This window comes from Rhinolophus ferrumequinum, chromosome 7 (assembly GCF_004115265.2).
Source record: "Rhinolophus ferrumequinum isolate MPI-CBG mRhiFer1 chromosome 7, mRhiFer1_v1.p, whole genome shotgun sequence".
Lineage (NCBI taxonomy): Eukaryota > Metazoa > Chordata > Mammalia > Chiroptera > Rhinolophidae > Rhinolophus > Rhinolophus ferrumequinum.
The window spans coordinates 9868105-9889563 of NC_046290.1; the positions used below are offsets into that span (position 1 = coordinate 9868105).

The following is a 21459-nucleotide window of genomic DNA, read 5'->3' on the forward strand; positions in this document are numbered from 1 at the left end:
TTTTAACCTGATGATTAGATTTTAAGAAAGTAATACTCAGCAGAGGGCGAAGTAGGTTCAAGGAGCCAAATATATGGTAACAGAAGGAAACTAGACTTCGGGTGGTGAGTACGTAATACAGCACACAGATGCCGCATTATAATCTTGTACACCTGAAATTGTGTAATGTTACTAAGCAGTGTTACCTCACAAATTTAATTGAAGAAATTTAAAATGAAAGAAAGACTCTGCAGCACAGATAAGGAGGAGGAACTTCGAGGCACGCAGGTTAGTTCAGAGGAGGGCAGGGAGGGGCTGGGTGCAACTGGCCCCAGGGGTTTTGCTAAGGCAGAGCCATCTTACGAACGTTTGAGGAATGACAGATCTGTGTGTATGACGACAGAATTCCAGGAGGACGGGGGCGGAACTGGCAAGTGACACTGAACCCTGCCAAGCCTGTGTTGTGACCCCACCTCAGTGCTGAAAGGAGCATCCATCCTCTTCATTATGACGGAGCAGGTCCTCAAACAGGGGAGAGGGAGGCTGAGGACACAGAAGCACCCACAGAAGGGACAGCTGTCCATGGGCTGTGGTCCTTTGGCTCGAGCATGGATCACAGACTCTCAGTGGCTCTGAGCCTCGCCACTTTGCTTGTCAGTTTTCTGTAACTCCGAGGTAGGACTCCATATTGCTCCATGCTCCAGGAGGACCCCTGCACCCCTGCCAGGAAGCACCACCCAAGATGCAGAAGGAAGACAGAGGTGACTTCGGAGGAGGGGGGTAAGGGCAGCTGGGGCCAGTGTGTTCCCATTTCCTCTACAGACATCCCCTGGTGGCAGCTTCACCCTCCTTCTGGGCAGGGTTACCCTACGTGCCTGTGGATTGTGGAACCACTATTACCTTTAATGAGAATACATTTTACAAACTGTAAAGTGCTCTACAAATGAGAGGTACACATCAGGCAAGAGAAAGGCCAATGTTCATCTTGTCGCATCCTAAATAAGCCTGCCCACTTCTGCTCAACTGAAAAGAAAAAAAGAAGGGGTTAAGTATTTGTTTTCCATCCCCGGAATCTAAGGCATTTGTATTACGCTGGTTGATTCTAAAAGTAAAAAGAAATGTACATGGAGGCATATGTGAGCGCTTGGATGTAGTATAAATAATGAGATATTCCTTTGACAATACAGATGTGGTCCAATCACAGAAAATGCTGATCTTCCGAGGACCTGTGGGCCTCTTACTATTAAACACTGCGTTTTGCACTATTTTTCAAGACGATGTCAATGGAATGGAGACACAGGTAAGCCTAAATCAACAGGTACACGTAGGTGTTTGTAAACTTCACTCTCACTAGAAAACACAGCAATAATACATTTAAAAATAGAATTTGAATGCCACTTGAGGACTAATTTGGGAAAAGGAAACATGTTATGGAAGTGTCAGGGCCCTCGGAAATTAATGAGGCATGCAAGACATGGCTGGGTAACAATAAATTACAGGGCAGGGAACAGGAACTTTAAAGTCCAGGTAGCTACCGATGATGACGAGAGACAAGAATTTCTCCAGCCGTACAGAAATCAGTTATTTTCCACGTGAAGCGCTGAACACTGCCTCCCACATCGCATGAGCGGCAGACAGCTCACGGGCACCATACCTTGGATTTCAGCAAGTCACAGGCACGGTCTTCTCACAGGGCTTCTCACACGCATTATCTCCCTCCTACCCCACCCACTCACCACCCCCAGCCCGCCCTGTCCTGGAGTCTAGACGCCAGCGGGAACAGGAGTCCGTCCGGTAGCTTCCTGCAGGGACATCCAACCCCACGTTCCTCTGTCCCTTGGTTCTCCCACAGCCCACCCAGGAGAATTCACCCCAATCCCACCCTTTAGTTTCACCCCAGGAGAGAAAGTTCACATCCATCCTCCTCTCTTCCAAGTCTAGTCAAGTTATGGCCCCCTGGGAGTGTGTGACACTCCCATTTATGAGTTTTTAAATTACTGTAATCACAGCTGATGAGTCGCTGGAATCATGAAGAGGCTTTGATTTGAAATTACCGAAATCTCTGAACGCCTGTGGCACCAACCTCCTGCCCTCCAGGACCATCACCTTCCTTTCACTGTTACTGACCCAACTGTTCTTAAAGGTAATGAAGACAGTATACTTCAAGGTCACTGCTTTCCCCAATTGCTACTATTCTAACAGCGTGCTTTTCTACTACTCCTCATTGCAGATATGTATTTTAGTAACATTAGGGGTTACGTAACTTCGGTGGAGTGGCCTGGAAACCTAACCACAATTTATAATATTATTTCTATAGGAAAATGTATTTTAAGTGAATTTTATGAATTATAACCAGACTGTAAGCTGTAGACAACACTCAAAAACAAACATAAAGCCATTAAAGAAACCCCTCTAAGGTTAGTCCACTCCCTGCTGTTTGCACAGTAAACATTTAATGTACAGACAGAGCAAACCAGGGAGGCTCATCAAATTCGATTCCAGATGGCATCTCTCTGCTGTCACCAGGCACCTGGTCCAACTCTAATATTATCCTTAGCAGAGCACAATGATGCAGATGAATTTGCTTTCCCCCAAGTCCTAACAATGTATCCAATGCCAAATACTCATAAATATTTTTGAATTTTTCCTATCACTATTTCATTAAGGCAAAGGCTGAAAACTGGCTATATTATAATAAAGCATTTTTACATTTTGAGAGGGAAAAAAAATGAACATTCATAGCACATGCATGTAGGTAAAAATGCAAAACTCCTACTTTCACAGAGAATGTAATGGTGTTGCTCAAGAAAGAGAGGGAGAGGGAAGGAGGAAGAGAGAGAGCAGACAATCCAGATTCCAAGAATTTACTGTAGCTTCCACCCGTTCTGCATGACTTGTATTCTTCTTCAGGCAAGCAATTTAAAACATTTCCCTAAACCTATTAACAAATGAATATGACTGATATGGAACCCATTCTCTCCACTGCAAACCAGCTCTTTTCAAATTTGTTGGTGTCATCCTCCGCCCCGTCCTCTCCCACCCCATCCAATCAGTGGCCAACTCCATTTGATTCTAGACAGTTTTCCTCTTTCACTCTCCCTCCCCACCCCCAAGCCTAATCTAGAATCTAGGCCAACCTCCATCTCTCTGCAGGTCACCAGCAGCCTCTTAATCGGTTTCCGGGCTACTGGTCTCACCTCCCTCTAATTCACTAGCCATACTGAAACCAAAATTATCTTTTAAATATGCGAATCCGGGCAAATCAAGCCCCTTCTACGAATCCGTCAAAGCTCCCCACTGTTCTCAAGATCCAGGCCAAACTCCTTACCCTGACTGAGTGGGCCCTTCCTGGTCTCAGTTCTGCTCACCCTGCCATCCTGCCCTCCTAGGTCTCAGGCCTTGGCTTGAACCGAAAGCTTCCTTGGCCCTTAGGATGGGTTAAAGGTTCATAAGATAAATCTTTAACCCTCTGTTGAGATAAACCCTGTGCTTCCTCTATCTCAGACCAGATCTCTTTCTTTGGTAAGTGCCTGCCCGGCTGCTTGAGGTTCTAGGTAAATCTCTGTGCCAGCAAGGACTGTGTGTGTCAGTCCTTTTCCCTCTACCACCTTAAGTGACTAGCACTGTAGCTGGGACACAGCAGGCGTCCAAGAAACATTTGTTGAACCAACTCATTCATGAAGACGCTCTTGCCCTCTGCGTCCCATATTCCCTATTGTAATAGTGAAAACACTCCAAATCAGTATATTAGTACCTGGGAAGTGAGTTACTAACTTTCAGCTCATCAAGCAGCCACCACACTTTGTTTCGAACACTGTAGTGTGTCATTGCCATGATTGTCAACCAAATTGAGAAAAGCTTGGTCCCATGTGTATGTCTAGATTAGAGAAAGGGTCAAGGTATATGTAGCCACTCTCCTTCAAACCCGTGTCAAACAGCAGCCTATAATTAAAAGACAATTAAATTTAACCCGTCGTGTCAAAAAGCACGTTATCTAAATCCAAGTAACTCAATTAAAAACAACAAAAAAAATCCCAGTACTGAATAAGTCCAGCCTTAAATGTCTTTCCCATAAAGTGCAACAACAACAACAAAACAACAAACAAATAAACAAGCAAGAAAAACCACCAGCAGCAGTATTGCTGGGACACATGTAAAATCCAAGTGTTTCTCGCAGCTGCTTTCCAGCATGCTTCGGTTTGCCCCAACCCAGCTGGTTCTAGTTTAAGAAATCCCCTTAATGTAAGTCACTGAATCAATACAAAGCAAGAAAAGTCAGCTAGTCCAGAATGTATACAAAGAAACAGGTGCAGCAGAAGCATACCTAGCTCACAGTCTTACACGTTATCCTATACACGTGCAGCACTTCATACTTTTCAAAGCAGTCTCTGGCCTACACCTCCAAAAGAAGGTGTGGAAGCCCTTTATCCTCTTGGCACTTGGGAGAGCTGAAGTCCATAGAAGTCAAGTTCTTTGCTCAAGGTCATAGAACCAGTGGGTATAGGGACGGAGGTGAAATCCAGGGGTCCTGCCTGTCAGGAGTGGGTGTTTTTTCTCTTCTCCATGCTGTGGTCAGCTTGCACCCCTGCTAGAAACCATAAAGGAGAAGCCACAGGCACCTAGTGCACCTCTGAAGGAGCAGGAAGCATTTCCTCTCTCCCTCTACTCCAGCCCCTTTTCCTTCTAGGTAGTCTCTAAATAGCAAGGAGACCAGATTAAATGAAGCAGGCCATGGTCAGGGTGGTAGAAAAGAGAGAAGAACATTTTCTCTCCCGTTTTCCCTGAATGTCACTAGCTCTGCATTTCTCAAGAACACTGTCAGCCCCAAACAGCCTATGAGATTCTAAGCCTGAGCCATCAGTCAGAGGAGCTTGGCTGCTCCAGAGAGGCTGAATGACCTGGCACAGCTCTTCAGTCCGTTCACCTTTAGAGTGGGGAAGGAGACTCAACTCCCCACGGTCAAGTTCTTCACTCGAGCGCACGGAGGTCGAGGCCTTGTGCCTAGAGCAGGGCCCAGCACCGAGGAAGGTGTTTCTTCTCCTACATGTTCACTGGGAAGTTTGGGAAGCAAATTCTTGGGCATCACTGAACTCAACAACAACAAAAAAGCACTTTTCAATCATTTGAAAGAGTTCAGCTCCATGTGGCTTTGACAGAACTAGCATGCAGATTCCTGGTGGCAGAAGTCACTGGACAGTTTACGAGCATCAAGGGACGGAATGCCCGCTATGGGCCGGGGACACGGACACATCCAAGGTGGTGCCTGTGGGGTCATGGGAACAACTTTCTCCGGAAGTGTGGGGCCACACAGCAGGAGCCCCGCAAAGGAGCACGTGTGCGGAAGTGTTTTCAGTGTTCATCCAAAGAAGTCCGCAGGTATGTACAAAGATTTCTGCACAAAACTCTTCCAGAGCATTATTTGTAACAGAATGAAACAGAAACCACTGAACAGCTAACCACAGAGAATGAGTTAATTACGGTATAGCCATGGGAGAGCATGTGCGGAAGCCATTCCTCATCACGTTCTAGAAGAATACTTAGAGTCAAGGGAAAACACCTATGATATCAAATGGAAAGAGGTTACAATTTTGTTTTAAAATATATGCACAGGGAAGCGATGAGAAGAACATGCACTAACATGAGATAGACAGTTACCTTTAGGTGAATTTTGCACACAATTCTTATTTTCTTCTAGATTCTTTTCCTTCTTTTTACAATGAAAATGAATCATAACTAGAATAAAATCAATAATTTTTTTTTTTTTTTTTTTTTTTAAAAGAGTGAACCTCTTCAAAAGCCACAGGCTATCCCGGTAGCTTATGAGTTAATTTTTGAAGCTTTTTAAAATGTTGATAAACTATACATAACATAAACATAAAATTTATCGTTTTAACCACTTTGAAGTGTAGAGTTCAGTGGAATTAAGTACATTCACATTATTGTGCAACCATTGCCACGCTCCTTCTCCAGCACTTTGTCATCCCAAACTGAAACTCTGTACCCATTAACACCCCATTTCTTCCACCCGCTAAACCCTGGTAAGTAATGTTCCACTTCCTGTCTCTATGAGTTTGACTATTGTTGGTATGTAATGTAAGTGGAAGCAATACTTGTGCTTCTGTGTCTGGCTTTCTGTACTCCGTCATCAAGCTTTATCTATGTTGTCGCATACATCACAATTTCACTCCTTTTTAAGGCTGAATAAGGAGACATAAGTCTACTGTATGTATGTACCACATTTTGCTTTACGACGTTAGCTTTCTAAGCAGACTTTAATTTTTAAGCATGTCTGAACTTCAAAATGATCACCAGTTCATATAATTGAAGGATGTACATCAATTAAAGAATTAAAAACACCAAATAGTACAATTTTAGGGCAAAAGTTATTTGACACAGAAAATCACTCTCCCCACTGCCTTAAATCCACTAAAATTCACAATATTGAGCTATACATTGCGACAGGAATAAATAACAGAGCTACACTCTAAAATAACAATGAGAGGCCCCAAACTCAGTCATCACGCATGCCATTTTGTGCGAGCAATTACAGAGGCTCACTGCAGCACTCAGAACAGTGGCTGTCTGTGGGGAGGGACCCAGGGAACCTTCTGGGCGGATGAAAATGTTCCATACTTTGAGGTGTGGGTTATATACAGGTAGGCACTTGTCATTTGTCAAAACTCATGCACCTGCACACATAAGATGTGTACATTTCACTGTATGTAAATTATACTTTGATTTCTCAAAAGGAAAGAAAAACAGGCTCACCAGCCCCCTCCTTTGAAAAAAGGCACGTGAAGCCTAAAAGAAATTGGAGTAAATAAGAATTTTAGAAAAATAAAGGTGGTCTGCAGTTCAGCTGCTGACCTCACTGCCACTGTCGCTTTAGGACCGGTCCTAAAGCGTCTGTACTGTTCCCAGAGCTAAGAACCAGCTCCTTTCTCCTGGCTGCGGAAAACACGGGTTTGTCTCGGGAAGTCTGCTGATCACACGGGAGGCTAACAGCAGACCGTGCCAGGAACCTGCCCAAGTTTGGGAAACAGCCCAACAGGTGTGAGGCCCAGCTGGTGAAACACCCAAAGGTGTGCAGCTCTGTGTGGGAGCAGAAAGCAGGTACACCCTGACTGCAGGTCAGACTCCAGGTGAGGCAACACTGCACCTGAAAAGGGAGGGGTAAGAACCATAACCGTCCCAAAAGTAAAAGAAGGTCTCAGAGAGCACGAGGGAACCATGTCTGCGCAGGGAGTCTGGCGCTGAGAGGAGACCCTTGGACTCCCGTATTTTCGGATCAGGCTGGCTGCAAAGTAGCTTATTGGTGGTTCCGGGACTGGACTTGGCCAGAATCCTGAAGAGGTGAAAGTCACCTTTCTTCTTTAGGTGGTTATTTGTTACTCTCCTCTGCGCAGCCAGTCTTTCTAAAATGTCAAGTTTAGGCCACACATCTGTGGGAGGCCTCATGGTGAATTTCCTGCCAAACCATTTAAAGCACTCAGACTGTCAGACAATTTTTCCTTTTTTTTGACTCTGCTGTTTTAGATTCTCCACAGTACGATGTCCCTCTATTAAAATGCATGACCCGGTGGCCAACAGATCTCTGGTTGTTTATGGAACAACCGTTTGTGTTGAAGAGCACACAAACTTCTTATCCGTCTAAAAGGAAGCTTTGAAAGCATAAAGAGCCATACCTAAGCCAAACGGCCAATTAGAAGATGACAGTCAGAGACTCAAGTATTTTCCCAAACTTAATGTCATATTTTTAAAAACCTGAGCAGGGATTCTGACATGCTTCCTGAGGTGGACTCTTTTATCATTTCGTGAAGACAATAACCTGGAGTGACCCGGCATAAGTAGTGAGCCAGGACTACTGCACCTGAACACTTCCCGATCCATCCTAGGCCTCTTTGGGTCTCTCACAAAATAAGCAACCTTTACTTACTTCCACGGCCTCCGAAGATTACAACTACAAAACCTTCACTTCGTCCCCTCTCCTTGGCTCACCTTGCTCCTAGGAAAAGTCTAATTGCCCTGCTGGTAGACATTCTGCTTTTCAGCCATTTAGTTCCACTCAATGCCCCGAGGAGCCTCACCTTTAGTCACCTTTGAGGTTCTTATCCAGGGATTCCCACTTTGGCTTTTAATTTCCTCCCAGTCTCCAGTCAGAGGCCCCATGGCCAGCATCATCTCCATCCAGGTGGGAGGACGGATGACAGGCACCCTGCAGGAAGTGCGCTGGGAACGTGGGTCTGGAGATGTGTGGGGCTGCCTCTTGCCTCCTCATGCTCAAGGATAAGAAGCACACACATAAGAAGGGGCGACCTGTTGGCTCAGTTGGTTGGAGCGCAGTGCTCCTAACACCAAGGTCGCCGGTTCGATTCCCACATGGGCCAGTGAGCTGTGCTCTCCACAACTAGATTGAAAACAACGACTTGACTTGGAGCTGAGCTCTCAGAGCCCCTGACGTTGAGGACAGAGATGCTGGCCCATGTTAATAAGAGGATTGCTAATTTATACGAACATACCTATCTGCACAGATAGCAATCCTCTAACAGTGTCAAAGGTGTCTGAGTCATCGAAAGCCTTGTTCATCTAGTCACATCAAAATATCATAAAAAAATCTAAACTCCAGCTAGGACCTGCGAGCTCACTTCAAACAAAATGTACTGCCCCAACTAGAAAGAAAGTTGGTCCATCTGTACGTATAGACCCCGTGGCACTTCCTGAACATATGTATGAGCTGCTTTTTGATAAGTCTTTATCTAGGGGAATAAATATCCCCTTTGACCTCACAAATAACCAGTTATTTCCCTTTCCAGGATGGACTTGGAAAACACTTTTCGTTGGAAGAAGGAATCCTATAGGAGAACCAGAAAGTTGTGATGCATAAGTCTTCTTTGTCATTTTAGTCATTTTAAGCTCATTTGTTCTCAGCACTGAGAGTGGTCTTTGGTTATTGGAAGAGCAGCCGAACAATTTTAAAACCATGGAAATAGTAAAAATAAAACAAAGAAAAACAAAACCTGGGTTTGTACGGCTTAATACAAAGCCTGCTAATTGACCTATCTTGTAACTACCTTCATCTTCTCAGATGGTGCTACCCACTTTGATGACGAGACCAGCTAGGGAGAAGAAAGCAGGGGGCTACAACCTCCAGATGAAAACTATGTTGAAACAGTTTGCTGTTTCATTGCGATCACCAGAAATCTACTGCAAATACTGAGCACCTCGCCGTACGACATCGTAAACTCACTGTGCAATTAGACGTTCTGCTCTGTGCTGCTCTGATTGCAAAAGCGTTTCGTGTATGGTTTCTTAACCAGGATCCAAGCAATTTGAGGGCAGGTGGTGTGTCAAATATGGCTCCACTTCCCTTGTTCTAAGGTCACGTCACTGACATGGACTCTAGAATCTCTCTAGAACAGAAACAAAATCAGCACAGGGCAGGAAAGCAAGTGTACCAAAGTGTAAATGCTTTTTCCTAAAGGAGGCCTCCAAAATTATTTACTCTTCATTTTTCATGGAATTCTAATGAATTTTAGTTTCTCGGGGCTCAGAGCAGATCCAAAGCAGAAAATTAAAAAGCCAGTAGTCAATACATATTCATTATCTTTATTATTTTATTTTATTGGTTAGTGCCAAACTCTTTGTTAAGTATTTTGAATACCACCTGTCAGTGGCTATCCATGATTACCCAGCACTACCATGGACATTCACAAGCCACTAAAACATATTCCATGTTGCATATTATATTTATTCAATAAGGTAGAGAGATGTGCAATATAGATTTCCAGTGACAATCATTCTCATAGTAAAAAAAAAGAAAAGGAAAACGAACAATTTGCATTTTAAAGGATAAGCTTAAGTTATGAAGACAATACACTCATGTAGGCAGCCATTATCCATAATACGGCATAAAACAGGGTTTTGTTTTGTTTGTTTTTTTAAAAATTTCTAATTCATCTCCACAGCAACTAATAGAGTCACAGATGTTAAAAAAAAGAATATCAGATTGATTTCTGAAATGTAGACATGATCCAAGTCACTTTGGCATACCAGCAGTTTAATGAGGTTTATTTATTCCAACAGACATAGGCCCTTAAAAGGATTGTCCATCCATGATCTCTTATCCTACCATCCCAACATGTGTCAAATCACTCAAGGGAGAGTGAAAAGACATGGAAACCAAACTACATACCACTAATATAAAACTGAGCTTGTCGCATCTAAAAAGTGCAGCAGTAGCATGAATGATATTACCCAGTTACTTTAAAAACTGCTTGTAAAGAATTTGATGTTCCTAGAAAGAGATTTTGATATTGTCTTGATGAAGTATTTGATTATCTTTCGAAGGATATGCTTGGAAAGAAGTATTCTGACAGAGTAGCAGTTAGGTTGGCCATCAAACCACCTCAATAAATAGGTGAGAAAACAAACTAACCACAGGATTATACCTTTGTGGCTCCAGGAACAATCTGGTTTCATTGAAAGGGAGGACCTTTAAACGCAGATGTACACTGGAGGAGAACTGGAAAACACGGTGGAGAAACGAGTATCATTTGCACTAAGAAGGTCCTTAACTAAACATGGACTGTGAGAAATGAGTGACCTCATTTTCTATGTATGAATGAGAAACTGAAATAGGCATTAAGTTATGCCAGGAAAGCACAAGGCAGTCAGAGAATACACATTCTCTACTTACTTCAAAGGATGCCCACTGAAACGTTATATTGCAGCAGACAAACAAAAACCTCAGCATTTAAACAATAGGGGAATATACAGCAAAGGGAATTACAGCATGCTTATGTAAGCAAATATTATACTATTTAAAAATCACAAGACACTTTTAAATGACATGGGAAAATGCTTTCCTGGTCTGTGAAATGTACATATACATACTTGGAGAAATAGACAGAGCCTCAATTATGTTATGTTGGGGGAAAAAAAATTGGCAGGAGACACCCAAAATGTTAAAGGAGTTTTTCTTCAGAGTGGAATTATAGGTATTTTTATTTTTCCTCCATTTTTAATACTTAACCAAACTTTAAGTAGCATATATTTAGTTTTACATATATTTAAGTAGCATAACTTTAGTTAGCATATATTACACTTTTGTAATTACAAAAAAATAAACATTGTTCTGAAATCTATTCCATTAATATAAACTAGATTGGAGGGGGAAAAGTTTCCCCCTTACAGTTACTTAGACACTTAGCTTGGAATTTACATTTCTGTCTTTAAGTACTTCGGAAAGTGAAACATACAAGGGACACTTTCATTATGACTTAAGGCAAGCTCTTCCAGGTCTTAGTGACATTGGATGAAGAGTCCCTTCCCAGCAGTGGCCAGTGTCATACACTAAATGCACCCTTTTAAATTCCTGCACCTCCTAGTCTAATGGAGACCTTTTCGGTGGTGGTGGGGGCAGGGCGGTGTTGTTCCTCTACTTAGAAGACAGGAAGAACATTTATGAAGCTATTTTTCTTGGGTTTCCCTTTTTTTTTTCATTTTGTGATATTAATAATTTGAGACACTTTGCTACTGTGAAAGCCTAACAGTAGGTTTCCTAAGTTAGAAAGCAGGACTAGAGAAAACATTTTAACATTCCTATTATACATCTTACTCCTGTCATTGTAACAATCCATACAGGAAACTTTTCACTCACAGATCTGGGGTCAATGAATTAGTATGTTGGACCCAACCAAACTCAGGGAGTCACACAAGGCAATCTGAAGATATCATCTGAGCGTGAAAAAGTGGACTGACTGGCAGGGCAGAACATATTTCTTCCCACATGACAACAATTTCAACTTTCTTTGATCTTTCAAAGAAAGGCCTTATAGCAAAGTTGTCCTTAACATTTTAAGTGTCACTAGGTACCTTAAAAAAAGTTCACTGCTTTATTCTACAGAATTTGGTGAACTTGGCTTTTATGAAACTTAGAGACTTTCTACCAACTTTAGTTTTAAGCAGAAGTAACAACCCTTTGAACATGGTGAGATCAAATGGATGTTTGCAGATACTTTTGAAGAAACACAGTGTTCAAAATGTATCTTCGCATCCTCCTTCTTCCCTTAGCAATCTAGATTGCTCTAATGATAAAGACTAAGTGATTTCTAAATAACTTCATTGTGATGTATCAATAATTTCTTATCTTGTTTCCTCCCCTAGACCAAAGGCAATGCCAACCTCCTCAAAATAAGATGTAGTGTCGATTTAATTCATTACCTGGATAATTTGACTCTTCTTAACGTGAACTTCTCGGTTATAATCTCCCTTTCCCGGGAGCCTTTGTTATGATTGCCCTACATCTGTTGAAGCTTTAAAATTCAAAATATGACAGCTAAGATGAAATTTAAACCTAGGCTGGGAATCAGGAAAGCTAGAACTTATTCCTAAGTTTCTGAGGACTCCTGGGCAGATGTCAGAGTGTGAGTTTCACTAGAGGAGGCAGAGAGCAGAATGGCAAAGGGCCAGGCAGATATGGGCACGAGCCCTGGCTCTGGCCAGTGCAGCCTGTGTGACCATGAGCAAGTCACTTAACATGCCTAGGCCTCTCATTCTTTCCTCACATACAATGTGTGCGGAGATGTTATAAGCACATACGAAGTGTTCAAAGAATGGAAGCAATGAATATTTTTGATTTTCAATCTGTAAAAATAGAGACAAAATGATAATCCCAAATATACTGTAATTATCATAAAATGTTCTATGCAACTCTAAGGTTCTACAGACAATATTTTTAGTTTTTGCAATAATGGATATATTCTCATTCTTTTCTATGGGACCTGTGCTTAATATTAAAAAGCAGGTCATGCTCTTCCATACCGCTATTTTGGTCAGTATAGAATTCAACCCTCCCTACCCACCCCCACCCCGCACCCCCAATGGCTGCCATCATCAAAACTGAAAAATGTGATACTAGGCTTTGCTAGTCTCGTTAGAATAAATACTCCATAATATTTGGGTTTCCTCCCTGAGCTATGAAATTACAGGGAAATCTATATATGAGGTAATAGACCATCAGGAGACTCTGGAGGAATTGTTACAGGCTTCTTCACACCCCCCTGCCCTCACGCACTAATAGTTCTGAGGTAATTCATGTGTAATTCCTATACACAGTCACATATGTGTGCTTGTTCAAATTTCAGTAGAATCTTATAGCTAGCTGGATTTCCATTTTAAAAGTTTGTCCACATTTTCTATTGAAACCACAAAATGAGATGTTTATAATCATAAAAAACCCTCATCTAAGAAACATTTAAAATGATTTTACTATCTTTTTATTCTTGACAAGTCAGAGGCGTAAAAGCTAATGAGATGTTTTATTCTTTAATTTTGTATTTCTTGATCACCTCAAAAGCATGAGAACCAGGGCCTGCTTTGACCTTTGCACCCCCATGTCACTTCCCTACTTTAGGATTAGTAAATTACTTAAATATGAATCATTGTTCACTCAGGGTGAAGTATCAGACACCTGCCCACTCGGAAAGAAGAATGGCGGAGATCTGTATGTGTCTATCTGTGTAGAACTTGGCAAAAATTCATGTCAAGAGCTGCCTATTTTCAAGTCTACCATAGTAGACGTACTTCTGCAAACAGGTCCATTTCTCTTCCTCTTTATTATACTTTGAAGCAGTTGGGATGACATGCTCTTCTCTTCATTACCCACATATACCACTTCACTCCTTCATTCACACTGTAATTCTTTCCCTTCAGTTTAATACTAACAAAAAAGTAAATTCTGTCCTTCTCACTTGGTACATTTAGCGAAACAATTATCATCGGATACCAGAAGGCACAGCAAGGTTTTTGGAAACCTCTCAATTTCTTTCCCCTATCTCTCCACCCCTAACTCTGATGAAATATCTCCACCTCCAGGCAGCCTATAACCACATAAATACACTGGCATTTAAGGGGTAAGGACCTGAAACATTTGTTGATAAAACTTGCTTCTGTGCAAAAAGATAACTCTTCTAGTACGTTACTTATGTCAACTCTGATAATGACGTTAGGAATGTTTTAAAGATGAGTTTGAATTATTAGACTCACTAGGATAAACCATCTGTGTAGCTGTCTCTCATGTCTAGCCTCCCTTTGGTAACCTCAGGAGATCCTTTCCCTTACACTACAATTAAATCCTTAGCTGTATCAGCCTTGTATTAAATCAAGACAAATATGAGACAATAGGGTGGAATGCTTCAGGTCATTTAATGATGACAAGGAATACTTTTATTTCTTCCAGTAATCCCTATATAACACACACACACACACACACACACACACACACACACACACACTACAGTTAAGGGAGAAGTGACCAGGTGAGCAGGCTGGGCTGCCAACCTTTGGGGCAGCTCCAAGAAAATAAGCCTTAAAATAGTAAAAGGGTCAGGTGAACATACAGCACTTGACTCAACTGAAATGTGCAATGTAGCGAATTCAGGTCTAAACACCTTTCCACAGATTATAGGAAATGCCCAAAGTCACTAGTTAATTATGCAAGAAGGGAAGGTGGGCAGGAAGGAGGTGGAGCAGAGAAGCCCTTGGGGACCCTGTTGAGGTACTGGCAGGGCACAGTGACAACAGAGAAGATATACTAGTTAATCAAAGGAAATTAGTTGGCTTCTAGCCAAAGGTCTCTAGAGACTGTGCTACACTGTAGACACTTATCTGCAATAAAATTCCAAGTAAAAAGTAGCTTACAATGTGGGCTAAGTATCAGCGAGCTTTATTGAGTTACAATCAATCAGAAGTTCTGAGCACAGAGAGGCAAATCCAAGCAGATATTCACCAAATGGAGGCGTCAAACAGCATTTCCCTTCTGAAAAACTGTTTTTTAAACTAGTAGTGCATCATCAAAATGGGCGCTTTTTTTTTTTTTAATAGAAACATCCTTTGAAGTCTCCTGACTTAAAGGAAAATAAAAGAAATCAAGTGCTGCAGCACCCCAATGTTGCTCATTACCCACCCTGGCAAGTTCCAACACCTGCGCGTCAAGGTGGCATGCTACATCCACCCCCCTCTTCTTCCTGGCCTTAAAATGCAACTGCATCCTACTGGGGGCCCTGTGAAAACGGTCCCCACAGGCTGAGTGCTCAGCACCAATGCCCCGCTGCTGGAGTCTGCAGCGCCAGATTTGCAATGACGCCACATGGAGACAAACGGGCAAAACATGAAAAAGAAATAGGGACGAGAAGGCAATAAACATAAATGTACTCCCCCTTTTAGTGGTCCAAGAGGAAAAAAAAATACCCAGAAAACCCCCAAACTGTAGTCAATGGTCGCTTATCAGGACACACTGGGGACACCCCGAATCTATACGTGGGCTGAAAAAAAAATTAGAAGTACTTTGGAAATCAACTTGGACGCATTCTAATACAGAATTTCCCCATCATCATCATCACTACCAACACTGATAAATAAAAAAACCAGCACTTGAACTCAGAAACTACATTTACATTTGACTTACAGACCTGAGGTTTACATAATCACGAATTACATAATACTCCCGCTGTGCACTAAACGCCCTTCTATAGGTGAATCTCCAAACCCTCTGGTCTTCTCACATTTTCCAGAGAGAGCTGGAAAACTCTGCTGAATAATTGGAAGGGAGAAGGGAATGGAGTGCTGGAAAAGTCATCCTTGACAAGCTGCAAACCCAACCAAATGATCCCGGATAAAAAGGAACTGGGAGCAGGTGACTGACTGCCTTCTGCCCCCATCCCTCGGCGCTGGGGCGTCTCAGGCCGAGGCCGCGCGAGCCGGGCGCGGGGCGCGGCGGGGGCTTACCTGCTCGCCGAAGTCTATGGCTATGTTGGTGATGCCCAGTGGCACCAGGAAGCGGATCAGGGGCCAGTAGTGCGTGAGCGCCGGGAATTTCACCATAGTCCCCGTCGTGGGCTGACCCCACACACATCTGCCGCTGCGAGGGGACTCTGCCGGGCGGCGCGGGGCGAGCGGACCGAGCGGGGGCGCGGGCGGACGGAGGCCGGCTCCGGCGGGGCCTCGTCGCGGGGGCGGCGGCGCCCTCTCCAAGCGCGGCGGCTCTAGCAGGAGATCCGCAAGCTCAAGTCCATCCCTGCTGCCCTCCCACACAACAAAGATCTGCCGGGAAAAAAAAGAGGAGGGACGGCGGCGGCGGCGGCGGCGGCGGCAGCAGCAGAAGGTTCTGCTGACAGCGGCTCCATTATAAGCGCTCCGAGCCCGGAAATAAATAAATAACCACGCGCACGAGGCGCCGCTGCCGCCGCCGCCGCCGCCTTGCGGAGGAAATCGGGGCGGGCGCGGAGGCGCGGACCCCGCCGGCAGCCCGGGGGCGGGCGGGTGGCGGGGTGGGGAGGGGGCCGGGCCCGGAGGGGGGCGGCTCCCTCCTCCCTCCGCCGCTGCCAGCGCTCGCCGCGGCCGCGGGGGGCGCTGCGCACACGCGGGCCGCCGCGGCCGGGGGCGCGGGGTGGGACTTGCCGCGGTCTCCGGCCAGCCCCTCCGGTTGGCGACGGCGCGCGGCCGGGAGCCCGAGGGCGCGGCAGAGGGACCTTGAGCCGCGGGGGCGCTGGGCGACCTGGAGGCCCCGGGGAAGGCCGAGCTCTGCGGCTGGGCCTGGGTTGCAGTCCCCGCGCTGTCCCGGGAGGGGCCGGGGCGTGTGGAAGACTGGCAGCCGGGGCAGGCGACGTAAGGGCGGACGCGCGAGGAGCGATCGGGACGCGCTGGGGCTGGGAGGGAGCGGGTTTGGGAAGCCAGCGCGGGCTTGCGTCCCTCGGTGGCCGCCTCAAGGCGGGCGGGAACGTGCGGAGGAGGCCGCTCCCGGCCGGGGCCGGGGTCGGCTTCGGGCCCACCCGGGGAGCTAGGGACCCGGGAAAAATGGAGGTGCCGCCTTGGGCGGCCGCGAGAGCCCGAGAAAAGGTCGCTGCGAACCGAGCATCTATCTCAGGGTGTCCGGGGGCGACGGTGAACCGCGTGCCCGGGGAAAAATGCTCAGAGGGCCGCAGGGGCCAGTCCCTGCAGGCGCCCAGGCTGGGCCGGCCTCCCTTAGGGGCGCTCAGACCTGCCTCCAGCACGGTTTGCAAACAGTGAGCCGAGATTCTCCTTAATGCAGCCCTGTTGTAAGAAAACAAAACAAAACAAAAACAGCTCGTAAAGTATGTTTCTTTGAAATAAACAAAAGAAAGAAAAATCTGTTTTATAATACTATGCCCCAGTGATTGCAGGTTAAATAAAAGCTGTGCTGAGTGTTTCACCTAAAACTTCAGAACAGTGTGACAGCAAAGCCAGCATCCACCTCTACACCCTACGTACTGTGACCAGAGGGTTGAGGCCCTGGTGAACGCAGAGCACCTCCTTAGGCCCGGGGTACGTGGATTAGTCTCTGCACCTTCCCGCTCAATTTTGCCCTGAACCAAAAATCTCTCTAAAAAAACAGAATCTATTAAAAGGAGAGGGGGGAAAGGGCCTCGTGCATGGCCCGCGTCATGCCTGTATGACGTACGCAGTCGACACCAAGGTCCCGGCACTTGGAAGGACCTGTGTTTGGTTTAGTACTCTGCTGTTGCCCTCCAAAAATTCGTCAATTTTGAAGAAGGGGCGGGGCAAATTGCTTCTATTGTTTTGCACTCCCCAGCCCGACCACAAGCATCTTTTAAAGTTTAACATAATGAATTAAAGTAATTTATTTAAAGTAATCTTGCACCTATGAATGAGCTTGTAACCTCACATTTTAGTTTTGTAAAGCTTGTGTTAATAGTGAGCTTGAGACCTCAATATCCTGATTTCAGGTATTTCACAATTATTTGAAAGTATTAAATGTTTCCCGTATTTTATGCCCTTTAAGAGACCTTTCTAAATTCCATACGGTGTGAACAAGGCCTTGAGAACTACGAAGCTAATTAACCTTGTAGTTCTGAGGCAACCTCAAATTACATCCCCTATAATTAAAATGAAATTTTAATATTTATTGTGTGAGATGTGTCAAATAATATTATTTAAAACACTTCTCAGCAAAACAGGAAGTTGTTGTGTACAGGACTCTCCTCCATAGCAAATCCTGAAAGGTATATTTTAATATAGTCCAATCTTATTTTAAATGTACTCAGAGAGCTTGTTATTTCAAGGAATTCTCTTCCAAGGAGTTCTTTTCTTGTCACCTTATAGTTTATCCATTCTGTAGTCTAGGTTTCTGTGGGCTCATTTTACTTAAAGCAATCTAATTATATTGACCTTTGTCTAAAATGTGGTTTGATAAGTTTCTGGATCAATCTCATCAAGTCAAGTTTACTTTGGTTAGTCCCTGGACAAGGAATGTACTCATTGCTGCTGCTGACTGAAACAAACACACATCTTTGGTCGTAAGGAGGAATGGTAAGAAAGTTCTAGTAAATCAATGAAAGATCATCATTCTTTTTGAGTATTCTAAAAGTGTATTTTTAAAATGAGTGATTTAAGAGCATCATCTTTGATGATAGCAAAAGAGCACTTTTTAGATGTCAACGGCCTCTGAATTTCAATTACACTGGCAATGTGCAAGTAAATGGGACCTTTAATTATTTTTTCTCTCAAAGAGTCAAAATCAGATAAGAGATTTCAAAGGGAATTTTTGGCCTTTCTCTCTTCCTCTTTTTAACTTAATAGTTGTTTGAAAAGATAACTCCAGAATATAAGTGATGACAATGAATAGGAAGTTATTTATGTCACCCAGAACCCCAAGAAGAGGTCCCAAAGTCACTTAAATTATATTCAGAGAGTGTTATCTTTCAGAGGGTATAGCTTCAATTTACAAAGTCTTTAGGTTAGAACTGAGTACTTTGGGCCAAAGGACATTACAAGATTCACAGACCCTCTAACAGGTATGTACCAAAATATGTACATACAGGAAAAAATACTGGAAGAAAATATGCCCAAGTATTAATAGTGTTTAGTTATAGATGCATAGTACTATTACTTTCCTTTTATATTCTTCTGTATTTAACACATTGGGCACATATAAGTTTATAAAAAGACAAATAGTCTTAAAAAAAGATTTATAACATTTCATCAGAAGTGCAAGTTAGCATTGATTTCAGAGCACGGAAAAAGTTATTCTTCCCAAAACAATTTCATAAACGACCAGCAATATGCTATTATTTTGATGCCTTAAATTATTAAGTCCAATTTTTGAAGAAGCTAATGCAAAAGGAGAAATTAAAGTTACATAACATGTCTGATTTACTTTTTTCCTGGAATTGAGCTTCAATGAATATGTTCAAGTTATCCTCAAGGAGCATTGGCTGCAAGGGACAGAATAAAAGGTCAAGTTTAAAATCATCCGGTTCTAGAAGTCTATAACTCAGATTTCCTTGACTTGATGAGCCCAATGGCAGCTGATCAGAATTGCAGCAATGGACCGGGTCAGGAAGGTGTGTGTAAGATTGTCTCGATAGAGTCATTTACACTGGTCACACACAATTCTCCTGCCTCGTATATTTAGTATAATCAACTTACTTAACAGATAGTTTTGATAAAAGATTTAGTCCTGGATATTAGTATCTTATTTCGAAATGAGTCGTAAGGCCCCCAAAATAGATATAAATTCAAGCCTTACAGTTCTATATCTGGGCCTAGTGCAATTTTACTAGATGGCTTACTGGGGATGTGGCGAGGGCTAGCTTCTCATGGACGAGGCTTAGTCGACAAAGTTTTTAATAAAATAAGACTGAGTTAATAAACGATTTAATTTTGTTCATATAAATATTGTTCTGTTTGATGAAGACATGATTTCTGCCCAGATCCAAGCTTCCAGAGAGCAGAAAGAGGGGTTGTTTCCTTGGCCCCAACAGCAAGTTTTACTTTTGCCATCTCTGTGTCATTCTAGCCCAAACTACAGCTGTAGTTTTCCAGGGCTGATTGTCAAAGCCAGTTGTCCTCTTAGCACATCCCTACAGTTGGAGGTAGGAGATGAGTGGCATGGATAAATTACCCTGAAATTGAACATTTGCTATAGATGAGCTAGAATTGGCTAAGTTAAATTCTGCCAAGACTCATAGTTCTCACTTCTAATGACTGCTTCAATATACATTTTTAAACGTGCCACACAGGTGCTCTCGAAATGTTGAGTTGTGAAAAGGAATGCGGAAAACTTTTACTTGCTGATAGGGAGAGATCTGCAGAATATTTTGGTAATTGTAAAAAGCAAGGTGCCAAACCATAAAGTCGTATGCTATATTGGGGGTAAAAGAAAAAAATGTGTGGGTTTCCTTATATTTGCGAAAAGACACGCTGGAAGTACAAACCACAAAAATCATTTAAATGTTTATGTATGGGGGAAGAAAAAGAAGAAGGTGGAATGGGGATGGAAGAAGAACAACTTTGAATGGACTTTCTTACCTAATTCTGGCTTTGGAAATAGTCATGTTTTACATGTTGAAAACATAAAATGAAAAGAAAACACTCATGGACAGCAGACATACAAATGGCTTGCTTTTTTTTTTTCTTGTTTATTACTCTTTAATTCTGGGAAAAGGACTTGAGGCAGCTTTCATCAGAGCACACATATGCCTTAGCTACTTTTATAAATTTTGATTTATTAATTAAACCAGTCCTTTTAATCTCTCTCTCTCTCTCTCTCTCTCTCTCTCTCTCTCTCTCTCTCTCTCTCTCTCTCGAGGATATATATATATATATATATATATATATATATATATATATATAAAACGGATTGTTTTAATCTGTTCAACAACCTCTTTTGAGTGCCTATTGTGTGGCAGGCATGGTGCAAGGTGCTGAGTATACAGTATGGAACAAAACAAACATAGTTCCCCTAAGATGGGGAATAAAAGATGTGTTCTCTCACCACTCCTATTCAACATCATGCTGGAGGTCTTAGCCAATGCAATCAGGCAAGTAAAAGAAATAAAGGCCTACACATTGGAAAGAAAAAATAATTTGTTATTCACAGAAAATGAGACAATTTTAATAGAAAACCCTACAGATTCTATAAGAAAGCTACAAACTACTATGTGAGCTTAGCAAGGTCACAGGATAGATACAAAGTCAATACACAATGATCAATTGTGTTTATATATACTAGCAGTGAAAAATTGGAAATTGAAATGAAAAAACTATCCTTTACAGTAGTATTAAAAATTCATGAAATACTTAGGAATAGATCTAACAAAATGTGTACAAGTTCGTATGTTGAAAACTACAAAGAGTAAGAATTCAAAGAAGACCTAAATAAATAGGTCTTGTGTTAATGGATCAGAAGCCTCACCATTACTAAGATATCAGTTCTCCCCAAAGTGGTCTACAGATTAAACAGAATCCCAATCAAAATCCTTTGGAAAAAGAAAAGGCACAGGACTGAGGATAGCTGAAACAATTATGCAAAAGAAGACTAAAACTGGAGGACACAGACTACCTGATTCCAGGACTTACTATAAAGCTACCAGAATCACCACAGTGTGGTTCTGGAGAAATAGTCATACAAATCAATGGAATAGCATCGAGATCCAGAAA

General features: G+C 43.0%; 1 protein-coding gene across 1 annotated transcript in view; it reads right to left on the bottom strand.

The window, feature by feature from the left end:
• ANKH (ANKH inorganic pyrophosphate transport regulator) overlaps nucleotides 1-16215 on the bottom strand; it is a 123985-nt gene extending 107770 nt beyond the window's left edge. The window contains exon 1 of the mRNA XM_033110134.1: nucleotides 15766-16215. Within this exon, the coding sequence (XP_032966025.1) occupies nucleotides 15766-15861 (96 nt within the window). The 5' untranslated portion in view covers nucleotides 15862-16215. The remainder of the gene's footprint in view (nucleotides 1-15765) is intronic.
• Nucleotides 16216-21459: the final 5244 nt, after the last annotated feature.